The 14,452-nt window shown below is 35.6% G+C and overlaps 2 protein-coding genes across 2 annotated transcripts in view; one reads left to right on the forward strand and one right to left on the reverse strand.

Annotated features, from left to right (window-relative positions):
• The window catches only part of TEX9 (testis expressed 9), a 302,725-nt gene that overhangs the window by 90,578 nt on the left and 197,695 nt on the right, over positions 1 to 14,452 (reverse strand). The window lies entirely within an intron of this gene.
• Positions 1 to 14,452, forward strand: part of MNS1 (meiosis specific nuclear structural 1) — a 54,230-nt gene that overhangs the window by 35,478 nt on the left and 4,300 nt on the right. The window contains 4 exon segments of the mRNA XM_047766279.1: positions 1,806 to 2,035; positions 2,616 to 2,832; positions 2,935 to 3,042; positions 13,096 to 13,353. Of these exon segments, the coding sequence (XP_047622235.1) occupies positions 1,806 to 2,035; positions 2,616 to 2,832; positions 2,935 to 3,042; positions 13,096 to 13,353 (813 nt within the window).

Consider the following 14,452-nt stretch of genomic DNA (forward strand, 5'->3'; position numbering starts at 1 on the left):
TGTTTTTATTTTTTAAAATGTACATATATGTATGTGTATAGCAACATCTTGCATACACAGTGTGTTTTGCATATCCACACACACATGTTGACACACACATACAGGTAGTGGAGTGGTATCAAAATACTTAACCAGTGCAGTGTAAACCAGACACCAAATGAGAATAGATGCTGGCTGTTGTGACACATGTGTACATGTGTGTTAGAACAGAGAAAGTCTTGAGAGTTACACAGAATGCTGTTATCAGTGATAGCCTTTGGTGTGGCAGATGGTAGGAGAGGGTAAAGGAATTTCATAAGTCATAAAGTTCTATTCTACCCTTTCAGAAATAAAGTAGAACATAATGTACCACTCACCCAGTAGATTGCAGTTTTAATTATTCTGATAGTTGAGGTTATTCGAAGCAGTTGTAGCATTTTAATCTGGCTGTTGAAAGGATATCCATTATTTTCTTCTTTTTTTTTTTTTTTAATCTTTTAGGGCTGCCTGTGGCATAGGGAAGTTCCCAGGCTAGGGGGTTGAATGGGAGCTGTAGCTGCCAGCCACAGCCACAGCAATGCAGGATCCAAGCCATGTCTGCAACCTACACCATAGCTCACAGCAACGTCTTATCCTTAACCCCCTGAGGGAGGCCAGTGATTGAACCCACATCCTCATGGGTTGGGTTTGTTTCTACTGAGCCACGGTGAGTACTCCAGAATTTCTGTTATTTTCTAAATAAAGTTAATCCACAAAAATTAAAGTCAAATACTCTTAGGACTTGACTAGGTGTCAGAGGATTTAGGTGCTAATTTTGGCTCTATCTCTCTTAGCCTTAGTTTACTTATCTGTGAAATGAGAACACTGTATTGCTGTAAGTGTACATACATGTTTTTGTCATTCCCTGCTTTTTTCTCTAGAGCCTAGTACAACATGTGCAAGAAAAGAGAAGGAAAGAGAATTTAGGTTGTCATATTAAGAGTGTCTATGTTAAAGGCATCAGTTAGATCAGGAATGGCCTTTAGCTTTCATATTTTCACCTGTTTCTTCTTTTATGTTTGATGCTGCTAACCATTCTAGCATTTGGGATGTGATCATAACAGTAAAGAGTAAATTTTAAAATTGTACCCCTTTAAACCATTTTATTAAAGGATTTTAAAATGCTCAAAACAAATAAGTTTTAACCCATTCAAGAAGCAAGATTGTGTCTACCTCAGAAAGAATGTTCTTGAATGAAGGAATTAAAACCTGGGAAAATAGACACAGTGACATATTTGACCCTTTAAGTTTAAATGATTATGAAGGGCCTTTAATAAAATGGGGAAACTTCAAAGGCCAGTGGTAGGAAAGAAAGCTTAGGCTGGGAGAAACTTAAGAGTTGCTCAGAGTTATTTAATAGCAGACCTGTATGAAAAAGACAGTACCATCCTTACTCTAAATAGTAGCCAGTACCCAGTGGAACTAAAATTTGTGAAAATTGCCTATACCAGCTTCTAAATAGAAGAAAAAGATGACTACTGTTTTGATGGTTAATATAGATAAATTATTAATAAAGTCTTTCTAATTTTACATACCGTTTTTCAAATGTGGAGTTATTTTCCTTATCATATATTGCCTTGAGAGAGAGCTACTTGGAATAGAAAAGCCTTGTTAGAGTTTTACTCATCATTCAAACCTTCAGGCGATAGTGACTTACCCTTGTTTTTTACAACTACACGTGAAAATATTTTATGTAACAGGCTTTATAGTATCCCATCTGTTAAAAGTATTCTGTCATACTGTGCTCAGATTTGAAAATGGAAAGATGAATTTTGTTTTAATAATAGAAACGTGATGCTGAAATAGCCAAAACTATGATGGAAGAACATGAGAGATTGATAAAGGAAGAGAATGCCACAGAAGACAAACGAAACAAAGTAAAAGCACAGTACAATCTTGACTTAGAGAAGCAACTTGAAGAACAAGAAAAGAAAAAGCAGGAAGCTTATGAGCAATTGCTCAAAGAGAAACTCATGATTGATGAAATTGTTAGGAAAATCTATGAAGAAGATCAGTTGTAAGTTTATCCCAAATTTCTTACATGACTAAACATTTCTTTTAGATTTTATTTCAAGCTCGCAGTGAAGAGTAAATCCTCTAAATAGTGCCTAATAACATGGTAAGTCCTCAGTAAATGTTATCACATAAACTGAGAACAACTCAGTTATCTTTGTAAGCATCCTAATTGTTTCATGATAAAAACTTTAGGTGACAATGGCTAAACTTCTGTTTTTCTAAGTAAGCCCATATCAAGACGACTTGTTTTCTGTTGTTTCACTGGTAGACAGCTAAAATGTAAAGTGCTGCGAGGCTTCTGTAAATGGGTTGTGGTCTTTCTGAAATGAGATGCATAAAACTTCATCATAGTTTAGAGAAGGGGCATAGTAGTAGTTTACTCATAGAAAATTCATACATGTCATTATATTCAGTGGCACATAGTAGACATCTCTAAGTGTTTGTTGCATGAAAGAATGAACAAATTGTAAATAGGAAAGCCATTTTTCTCCATATCATCATCAAGTGAAAGAAATGACACTTCTGTTTTTTGATATTTTGTTATTTCTGTTACGTATAAAACTGCATTCACTGCTTTATAGGGAAAGACAACAAAAGTTAGAAAAAATGAAAACAACTCAAAGGTATATAGAAGAATTTAAGAAACAGCAAGCTCTCTGGAGAAAAAAGAAACGTGAGGAAATGGAAGAAGAAAATAGAAGAATCATAGAGTTTGCCAAGATGCAGCAACAAAGGGAAGAAGATTGGATGGCAAAAGTTCAAGAAACTGAAGAAAAAAGGCTACAGCTTCAGAATACGGTATTCAAAAAGACATTCCTTTAGCATTGGAAAAATTCTGAAGTATTTGTCATAGAATATGATTCCTATACATGTTTGTGTGTTTTTTTTTTAATGTAATAGCTGTCTCAGAGATTGGAAGAAATGCTGAGGCAACGTGAAGATTTAGAACAAGTGCGACAGGAATTATACCTCGAAGAACAAGCTGAAATACATAAGAAGAAACTAGAAGTAAGTTCTGGAAACTGAAGGAATGATTAACATAGAGAAAGGGTATCATTCTGAGATGAAGCAGTAAAAAAATAATAGATTTAAACCCAATTTATAGTTACATTATATGTAAATGGTATAAACACTATGGTTAAAAGAGAAATTTTCAGCCTGGATAAAAAAAGCTAGAGCCAGGCAACAGTTCACACATTGTATCAAAAGCATGATGCAACTATGTTGTAGACAAATATAATTTAAATATGAAGACATGGGAGATCCCGTTGAGGTGCACTGGAAACAAATCCGACTAGTATCCCTGAGGATGCGGTTTTGATCCCTGGCCTTGCTCAGTGTGTTAAGGATTTGGTGTTGCCGAGAGCGCTAGTATAGGTTGCAGATGCTTAATTGCTTTTAAAGTGTATTATGTCTTAGGGCCATGCCCACGGCATATGGAAGTTCCCAGGCTTTGGGTTGAATCGGAGCTGCAGCTGCCAGCCTAAATCACAGCTACAGCTCACGAGATCCAAGCTGCATCTACAGTTGAGCCTATTTGTAAGTCTGTTACTGGGATTTCTATTTCATCTGTTGATCTAAGGATCTGCCCCTTCACCAGTACCACACAATTTTGATTACTGCAGCTATATAGTTAAAGGCTTCAAAATTATTTTAGCTGTTCTAGTTCTTTTGCCTTTACACATAGTTTAGAATAACCTTGTCTGTATCTACAAATAGTCTTCTGGGAGTTTGATAGGAATTATATTAAATCTGAATATCAGTTTAGAGAAAAATGACATGTTCACTGTATTGAGTCTTACAGTCCATGAACATGGTATGATTGCATTTACAGTGGCTTTTTTTTTTTTTTAAATGGCTGCACCCACGGCATATGGAGGTCCCCAAGCTAGGGGTCCAATTGGAGCTATAGCTGCTGGCCTACACCATAGCCACAGCAACACAGGATCCGAGCCACATCTGCGATCTACACCACAGCTCACGGGAACGCCAAATCCTTAACCCACTGAGTGAGGCCAAGTATCGAACCTACAGCCTCATGGTTCCTAGGCGGATTTGTTTCTGCTGTGCCACGATGGGAAATCGTACAATTGCCTCTTGAAAAGCACAGGTTTGGACTGTGAGAGTCTACTTATATTTGGATATTTTTCAATAGTAAATATTGCAGTACTATGCAGTCCATGGTTGATTGATTCCACAGATGTAAAGGAACTGTTGGATATGGAGAGCCAACTGTAAATGATATGCAGATTAACCTCTGTGTTGTTCAAGAGTCAACTCTTATTTTTTTAAAGAAATTGGAGTAGAGTTGATTTATAAGGTGTTAATTTCTGCTGCACAGTAGAGTATTTCAGTTATACATATATGTATACACACACACACACACACACACACTTTTTAATGTTCTTTTCCATTATGGTTTATCACAGGATGTTAAATATAGTTCCCTGTGCTATACGGTAGGACTTTGTTGTGTACCCATTCTGTATAAGAGTTTGCATCTACCAACCCCAAACTCCCAATCCATCCCTCCCCATCTCCCCCTTGGCAACAAGTCTGTTCTCTATGTCTCTCAGTCTATTTGTATTTTGTAGATAAGTTCATTTATGTCATAATTTAGATTCCACATTTAAGTGATATCATGTAGTGTTTGTCTTTGTCTGACTTCACTTAGTATGATAATCTCTAGGTCCATCCATGTTGCCGCAAATGGTATTATTTCATTGATTTTTATGGCTGAGTAGTATTCCATTTGATATATGTACCACATCTTTATATGTAGATCATCTTTGAATTTTTTCATCAGTGTTTTATAGTTTTTAGCATATGAATCCTGTACATGTCTCATTAGATTTACATCTAAGTATTTTAATTTTTTGATTGTGGATGAAATTTAAGTTTTAATTTTAGTGTCCACGTACTCAGTGCTCATGAACTGACTTTTTAAATATTTATCTTAAATCTCAAGACCTTCCTTAATTCATTTAGTAGCTCTAGGAGTTTGTTTTTCCATACATAGTCAAGTCTTCTACAGATAGGGACAGTTTTATTTCTTGCTTTCTCATCTGTACATCTTTTATTTAATATTTTTGTACTGGCTAAAACTTTTAGCACTGGCTAGCACTATCTCGAATAAGAGTGATGAGAGTAGAGATCAACTTTCTTTGTTGTCTATCATGGGAAAAGAATTCTATTAATTGTAGTTTTTTGGTAGATGCTCTTTATTAAGTTGAGACATTCTCTTCTATCCCTATTTTTCTGAATATTTTTTATCATGAATGGGTGCTGAATTTTGTCAAACGCTTCTTCTACATCTGTTGATATGATCATGTGCTTTTTCTTCTTTAGCCTGGTGGACTCCATTGATTGTTTTGGGGGGAATACTATACCATCTCGCATCACTGGATTAAGCCCCACTTGGTTGTGGGGTATACTTTTAATATGTGCCTAGATTTTATTTTTCTAACATTGGGTTAAGGATTTTTACATCCATATTCATGAAGAATATTGGTTTTTGGTTTCCATTTGTTTGTACTGCTGTCAGGGTAATACTGCCTTCATAAAATGAATGGGGAAATATTTCCTCCTCTATTTTTCTGGAAGAGATTGTTTAGCATTGGTGTTAATTCTTCTTTAAACATCTGGTAGAATCTTCCAGCGAAACCATCTAGACTTAAGAGTTTTATTTTTCGAGAGTTTTAAAATATTAATTCAATCTTCTTGAGAGTTACTGAATAGAGCAATTCAAATTATCTTTTTTTTGTATTTGGTGAGTTTTGATGACTTGCATTTCTCAAGGAAGTGATCTGCTTTTTCTGAGTTGTCAAACTGAGGTGGGTAGACTTGTTTGTACTATTGCCTTATTATCCTTTTAATGTCTGCAGGGTCTCTAGTGCTATCTCGTGTTTCATTCCTGGTATTGGTGGTTTGTTTCTTCATTTATTTGGTCTCTCTCTCTCTCTCTTTTTTTTTTTTTTTTGTCTGATTAGGGCTGTACCTATGGCATATGGAGGTTGAATCAGAGCTACAGCTACCAGCCTACATGACAGCCACAGCAACACAGGATCCAAACTGCATCTGTGACCTACACCACAGCTCATGGCAATGCCAGATCCTTAACCCACTGAGAGGGGCCAGGGATTGAATCCGCATCCTCATGGATACTACTTGGGTTTGTTCCCACCAAGCCACAGTGCCCTATTTGGTCACTCTTGCATTAAGTTTTTCCTTGATCTTTTTAAAATTTTCAGCTTTCTTGAGGTATAATTGCCATATAAAATTTTAAGATGGGAGTTCCTGTCATGGCACAGTGGTTAATGAATCCAACTAGGAACCATGAGGTTGTGGGTTCAATCCCTGGCCTCACTCAATGGGTTAAGGATCCGGTGTTGCTGTGAGCTGTGGTGTAAGTCACAGACGTGGCTTGGATCCTGGGTTGCTGTGGCCCTGGCATAGGCTGGCAGCTATAGCTCTGATTAGACCCCTAGCCTGGGAACCTCCATATGCCGCGGGTGCGGCCCTAGAAAGGACAAAAATAAATAAATAAAAATAAAAAAATAAAAAAATAAAATTGTAAGATATTTAAAGTATACATTGTGGTGGTTTGATAAACATGTATATTATGAAAAGATTTCCCCATCTAGTTAAACATATTGGTCACCTCACATATTTATCTTTTTAAGTTTCACTTTCTTTTCACATTTCATTTATGCAGTATGGTGTTACCAACTTTAGTTGCCATGTTTTAAATTAGGCCCTCAGACCTTATTTGCATTAGAGCTGCGAGTTTGTACTGTTTTACCAACCTCTTCCTGTTTTCCACACCCTCCATCCTCTGGCAACTACTTTTCAACTCTCTGTTTCAGAGAATTTAAAATTTTTCTTTAGATTCCACATATAAATGCTAACATGCAGTATTTGTTTTTCTTTGTCCAGCTCATTTCACTTCACGTTTGCTTTGTCCAGCTTATTTCACTTAGCATAATACCCTCAATGTCCATCTGTATTGTTGCAAACAACAGGAGTTCCTTTTGATAGCTGAATAATACACCAGTGTGTGCATAGACACACAATACCCATACATACATACACACCACATTTTCTTTACCCATTTATCTGCTGATGGACAATTAGGTTGTTTCCATATTTTGGCTATTGTCAGTAATGCTGCAGTGAACATGGGAATGAAGCTATCTCTTTGAGATCTTGATTTCACTTTCTTTGCATATTTGCACTAATGAGACTGCTGGATCATATGGTAGTTTTATCTAATTTTTTGAGGAACCTACATACTGTTTTCCATAGTGACTGTACCAGTTTATATTCCCATCAGCAGTGTCAGGGGTTCTTTTCTTCCATATACTCACCAACACTTACTATCTCTTGTCTTTTTGATGGTAGCCATTCTAACAGGTATAAGGTAATATCTTACTGTGTTTTGATTTGCACTTCCCTGATATTTAATGATGTTGAGCACCTTGAGCACCTTTTCATGTACCTGTTGGCCATTTGTCTATCTTCTTTGGGAAAAAAAAAGTGTGTTTTTAGATCCTTTGCCTATTTTTTAGTTGGATTTTTGGGGTTATTTTCTTTTGAGTTTTATGAGTTCTTTATAGGTTTTGGACATTAATTTCTATCAGTTATAGGATCTGCATATCTTTTCTCCTATTCCATAGGTGCCTTTTCATTTTGTTGATGATTTCCTTAGCACTGCAGAAGCTTTTTATTTTGATATGATCCCATTTTAAAATTTTTGCTTTGGTCTCAAATCCAAAAAATCATCACCAAGACTGATGTAGAAGAGCTTATCCGTCCCCCCATGTTTTTTTTTGTAGGAGTTTTTTTGTTTCTCTTTTGTTTAAAATTTTTAAAATTATTTTTGGTTTTTCCATTATGGTTGGTTTACAGTGTACTAGGTTTATAGTTTCAATTTCACTATATATTTTTTAAAAGAGCCAGCCTTTTATCTCATTGATGTTTTCTATTGGTTTTATGTTTTTAATTCCTTTGATTTTTTTACTCTTTATTTACTTCCTTCTCTTCCTTTTTATGGGTTCTTGAGGTGTAGGAGCATAGATTATTGATTTGAGACATTTCCTATGTGCATGCACTTAGTGCTATAAATGCATTTTACTAAATGTTTCCCTCAAACTAAAAGTTTCCCTCAAAACTGTTTTAGTTGCATCTCACGTTTTGATATCTTGTTTTCATTTTCATTAACTCTGGAGTATTTATTTTCTTGAAACTTTCTCCTTGACCAATGAATTACTTAAACGTCCCCAAATGTCCAGAAATTTTCCTGTTTTTTTTTAAATTATTGATTTCTAGTTTGATTCCATTGTGATTAGAGAACATACTAAATATGATTTCATTTCCTTTGGATTTGTTCTGTGGGCACTTGAAAAGGATATGTATTCTGCTATTTTGGGTAAAATGTTCTATAAATGCCAATTCGATTCTATTGGTTGATGGTATTGTTGAGTTCTTCTCTATCCTTGTGGTTTTCTGTCTAGTTGTTCTGTCACTTGTTGAGAGAGGATTGTTGATGACTCGAACCATAAATGTGGGTTTGTGTAGTTCTCCTTCAACAAAGTATATATATTTTTTGCATTTTTTTAAATTTTATTTTCCCACTATACAACAAGGGGATCAAGTTATCCTTACATGTATACATTACATTTTTTTCCCCATCCTTTGTTCTGTTGCAACATGAGTATCTAGACATAGTTCTCAATGCTACTCAGCAGGATCTCCTTGTAAGTCTATTCACTTTAATTGAGGTAAAATTCACATTTTATAAAATTGACTATTCTGACACAGCACTTAGTACATTCACGATGTTTTGCAGCCATCATCTCTATCTGGTTACAAAACATTTTCATTATCCCAAAAGGATACCTTGCATTAAGCAGTCATTCCTCTTTGGGTACTCTCCTAGCCCCTGGTGACCAATCTGCTTTCTGTCTTTATGAGTTGCCTACTCTGGATAGATCATATAAATGGGATTATGTAATATGTGACCTTTTTGTACTGGGATTTTTTCCCTTAGAATAATATTTTGGAGGTTCATCCACTTGGTAGCATGTATCAGTAATTCATTTCCTTTTTTTGGCTGAATAACATTCCATTGTATGGATATACAGTATTTTGTTTGTCTATTCAATGGTTGATGGCTATTGGGTTTGTTTCCACCTTTTTTTTTGACTGTTGTGAACATTGCTGTTATGAACATTTATGTACAGGTTTTTGTTTGAATATCTTTTTCAAATTCTTTTGAATGTATACCTGGCAGTGGTATTGCTGGGTCATATATAATTCTGTGTTCAGTTTTTTGAGAAACTCTTTTCCACACACCCCTACACTTTAGGAAGCTATCAGCAGAGTCAGTCTAAGTCCTCACAGCATTTCCCCACAGCTGTCACTGACATCAGAGGTGAGGCAGGGCCCAGAAGTCTTTTGATGGAGGATATATCCTTAATAATCTTATTTTCTCTGATTTTTCTACATTTTTAAAATCATATTTTTAACTCAGAAATTGTGCCATTGAGATTTTCATTTTATTAGTATACAATTAAATGACCTTTCACTATTTTTCTAATCTTCTCCTTCAAATTTTGTTTTTACTTTTTTTTTGTTATATTTTTCCAGAGTAAAATCTTTCTCCCCAATATTAAGCAACTGGATTAATAAATGCTAATGTATTCTCCTGATTTTTAGTTTGTACTAGCATCTTTATTACTTCTATAGTCTTGCCTCATAACTTGAATTTATATTATTTTTCTTAGTTATATTGATTGCCTAGATATTTTTCCCATATTTCTCATTTAAAAATTAATTTCCTGATTTTGATAGGTTTAATCTCATCCTCTAAACTAGCCTCTTCAACCAGTAATAACTGAAAAGAGTATTTTTAAAATTTCAGTTATTAAGTTAAAATATTTGTCATTAATTTCTAGTGGTGTTTAAACACCCTTTTCCTTTATATCATTCCAGGAAATTTTCTTTGGCAATCCTACACCTTTTAAAATTATGCATTTCAATGCAATGTTACATGGAAGATTAAATGTTCATTCTGTTATCCCTCCCTTAGTGATTATACCTTTTATTTGTGGTATCTGGGATTCATTTGATATTCTACTTATCTAGTGATAACCTTGCATACCTGCTTCCCATTTAATTTTCCACCATTTTATTTTATCCATATATACACACCTCATCTCTTCACTAAAAATAAATTCATAGAGGGCATATCCTATTTTCCTCTGGGATGCCAGGCACAGAGTGTTTTTATAATAGAGAGTTTGTGTTTATTTGCCATGTACTGCATAGAAGTGAAAGCCTCACTGAAGGCAAAGATACTATGTCAGTCAGCTTTGAATTCCTCCAAGAGCTTATTACACTTTACACACAGAAATTTAGTACATTTCAAACCAAACTAACTGTTGATATTTCCTGGCACCCATCCCCATACAAATTTTAGTTTAATCCAATGAAGACATCTGGTAAGAACAAACAAAAACCAGGGAACTTTGGCAAAACACTGTATTTTTTCAGTTGGAAAAGTATTCATGTACTCCTTGATGTGTCTGGATCAGGATTATGTTGTTATATAAAATGAACTGCATAATTTTCCATCTTTTTTATGTTCTAAAACCTATTACATGGTTTGAGGAATAGTTAGTCACTAAAGGACCGAAGTAATTTGCTTTAAGACTACTCTTAGCTTGGAAACTTTCTGGAGACCTCTTAGTCTGGGTTCTCTGAAAGCAGAGCCTTAAACAAGGACTTGTATGTATTTTTTCAAGGGGATAAAGGAAGTGGCAGTGAGGAGCAAGCAAACAGGGAAGGAAGAAAAGCCAACACACAGGTGCATCACTGAACTGGTTACCACTACAGACAGCTGGGGCTTACTTCTGCCATAACCTTGTGAGGAATTCATGTAGTGCCTTTCAGGACTTTCCCAAAGGCAGACAGGCAAAGAAGCATTTATCCTTCAGTTTCTGTCCACTGTTAGTTGAGGGATTACCTCCCTGCCCCCACCCTCTATTTTTAGTGAAGAGATGAAGCGTGTGTGTAGATAAAACCAAATGGTAGAAAATTAAATGGTCTAAGAGCCCTAAAAGAGAGATAAGTATGAGTTAGAGTGGTAAGAGAAGACTATGAAGGAGGTAGGATTTGAAAGGGGATTAGATAAGATAAATGAAGAAAAAGAGGTTGAGTACTTAATAAAGTTGCTGTGACTGATACTATAGTTTGGCTCATTTAAAACCCACTCCCAATCCTAACATATCCTACCCCATTTTAAATTCATTCATCTTTATTTTAACAACTATTAAGTTAAAACTACATTTCTCTTATTTTAGCTAGAATATTTATATGACCTAGGTTATCTCCATCAGTCATCACCCCCACTTCAGAGTGTGAGGATGGAAGTGAGCAAAATGAGACTGGGGGTAGTAGCCTAAGCAGAGTTATCATAATGGACTTGAGCAGTGGGATGGCAGTTTGGGTCCCTGGCTTTCCTGGAAGTTCTATATGCCACCTGATGGCCTGGGGTAAATCCCTCATGGTTTGTATTATCTGAAAGTAAGAACTTTTGCCATACAGGTGTTGCTAAGGTGATATTTTGTATACCTTGAAGATACTGGCCTACCTGGACCTTGTTTTAGAATTGAGCAAAACTGGTTAGGTTAGCAAATAACTTAAAATTTTACATCAGTCGTAATTGAATAGGTAGACGATAAAGGAAAAGTGGGTGAGGGTGATCACTATAAAATTATGTATTTATTTACTTGTCTTTTTGTCTTTTTAGGGCCGCACCTGTGGCATATGGAGGCTCCCAGGCTAGGGGTCTAATCGGAGCTGTTGCTGCTGGCCTACACCAGAGCCACAGCAATACCAGATCTGAGCCACGTTTGTGACCTACACCACAGCTCATGGCAACACCAGATCCTTAACCCACTGAGCGAGGCCAGGAATCAAACCTGCAACCTCATGGTCCCTAGTTGGATCTGTTGCCACTGCACCGACAGGAACTCCAAAATTCTTTATATTTTTTTAAATCTTCCCTAACAAAATGTTAGGAACATTAAAACTTGTAGGAAAAGACTTCAACTGCTTTAAGTAAATTTGAATTTCCCTGAATTACTTCTGATTGACATTGCTAGATTATTTTTCTGAAAAATTTTTATCAATGATCTGCCCAAGTTTAAGGCAAGATTCTAGCATAATCCATAGTTGGTACGAATTATACAGACTACAGATTTTATAAGCTCATATATGCAAAAATTTTTATATTAGGTCTTTTCAAAGTTAGTATTAATTTTGACTATAGAAACAAGATGGTAAATATATATTAAAATTTAAAATAATAATAATGATGAATGGATTAAGACGATGTGGTACATATACAAAATGGAATACTACTCAGCCATAAAAAAGAACAAAATAATGCTATTTGCAGCAACACGGATGGAACTAGAGACTCTCATACTAAGTGAAGTAAGTCAGAAGGATAAAGACAAACACCATGTTGATATCACTTATATCTGGAATCTAACATATGGCACAAATGAACCTATCTACAGAAAAGAAACAAACTTATGGACATGGAGAACAGTTTTGTGATTGCCAAGAGGGAGGAGGAGGGAGTGGGAGGAACTGGGAGTTTGGGGTTAGTAGAGGCAAACTACTGCATTTGGAATGGATAAGCAATGAGATTCTGCTGTATAGCCCAAGGAGCTATATCTGATCACTTGTGATGGAAAATGATGGAGGATGATGTGAAAAAGAGAATATATGTATATGTATAATTGGGTCCCTTTGCTCTACAGAAACTGACAGAACACTGTAAAATGAAATTAAAAAATAATATACAATCCAAAGGTAACAAGTACTTTAACATTTTTAAAGGATGGGGCAAAGTGTTACCCTGAAAAGGCTTAATTTTTCAGTTTTACTTCATATTTTAACACTAAGCTTAATCAATCTGTCTTACCCTATCTTTATAAACTGATGTAAAGAAACAATTACTGAATTAACTTTATATGAAATGTTGTTTAGGAAGAAGCCGAAAAGAAATTGAGAAAGCAAAAGGAATTGAAGCAAAATTTTATGGAACAAATGGCCTTGAAGGAACTAGTACTACAGGCTGCAAAAGAGGAAGAGGAGATCTTTCGAAAAGCTATGCTAGCGAAATATGCTGAGGATGATCGAATAGAATTAATGAATGCTCAGAAACAAAGAATGAAGCAACTGGAACACAAGAAGGCTGTGGAAAAACTTATTGAAGAGCGTCGCAACCAGTTCCTTGCAGACAAAGTAAGAAAAAGTACTTTGGGCTTTTTTTTTTAATTTTTTTATTTTGGTAATTATCATTGAATAGCAACCAGCTCATCTCTTTATCCACTAAACATGTAACTGAGATTTGTTTATGTGCTAGATGTAATATATCCATTTACTAATCATATGATAAATTTTCTTACTAAATGTTAATTGATGCATCTAGAAAATATTTATTGATGCTTTCTTTTTTTTTAAATTATTTATTATTTTTTTCCCACTGTACAGCAAGGGGGTCAGGTTATCCTTACATGTATACATTACAATTACATTTTTCCCCCAGCCTTTCTTCTGTTGCAACATGAGTATCTAGACAAAGTTCTCAATGCTATTCAGCAGGATCTCCTTGTAAATCTATTCTAAATTGTGTCTGATAAGCCCAAGCTCCCGATCCCTCCCACTCCCTCCCCCTCCCATCAGGCAGCCACAAGTCTCTTCTCCAAGTCCATGATTTTCTTTTCTGAGGAGATGTTCATTTGTGCTGGATATTAGATTCCAGTTATAAGTGATATCCTATGGTATTTGTCTTTGTCTTTCTGGCTCATTTCACTCAGTATGAGGTTCTCTAGCTCCATCCATGTTGCTGCAAATGGCATGATGTCATTCTTTTTTACAGCTGAGTAGTATTCCATTGTGTATACATACCACCTCTTCCGAATCCAGTCATCTGTCGATGGACATGTGGGTTGTTTCCATGTCCTGGCTATTGTGAATAGTGCTGCAATGAACATGCGGGTGCACGTGTCTCTTTTAAGTAGAGTTTTGTCCGGATAGATGCCCAAGAGTGGGATTGCGGGGTCATATGGAAGTTCTATGTATAGATTTCTAAGGTATCTCCAAACTGTTCTCCATAGTGGCTGTACCAATTGATGCTTTCTATGTGTTAGACATTAGGTGGTGTTGAGAACATAAAGATAAATATGACTAAGTCCATGTCATCTGTGAGGTTTTGGTTGAGAAAAAATACATAAAAACAATGATTATAAAGATATATCAAATGCATGCATTGATACCAATCTGGACATCTTGGTATGGCTGAGAGGAGACAGACCATGTATGCCCTGGCTCCCATTTTAAA

This window comes from Phacochoerus africanus, chromosome 2, assembly GCF_016906955.1.
Source record: "Phacochoerus africanus isolate WHEZ1 chromosome 2, ROS_Pafr_v1, whole genome shotgun sequence".
Classification (NCBI taxonomy): domain Eukaryota; kingdom Metazoa; phylum Chordata; class Mammalia; order Artiodactyla; family Suidae; genus Phacochoerus; species Phacochoerus africanus.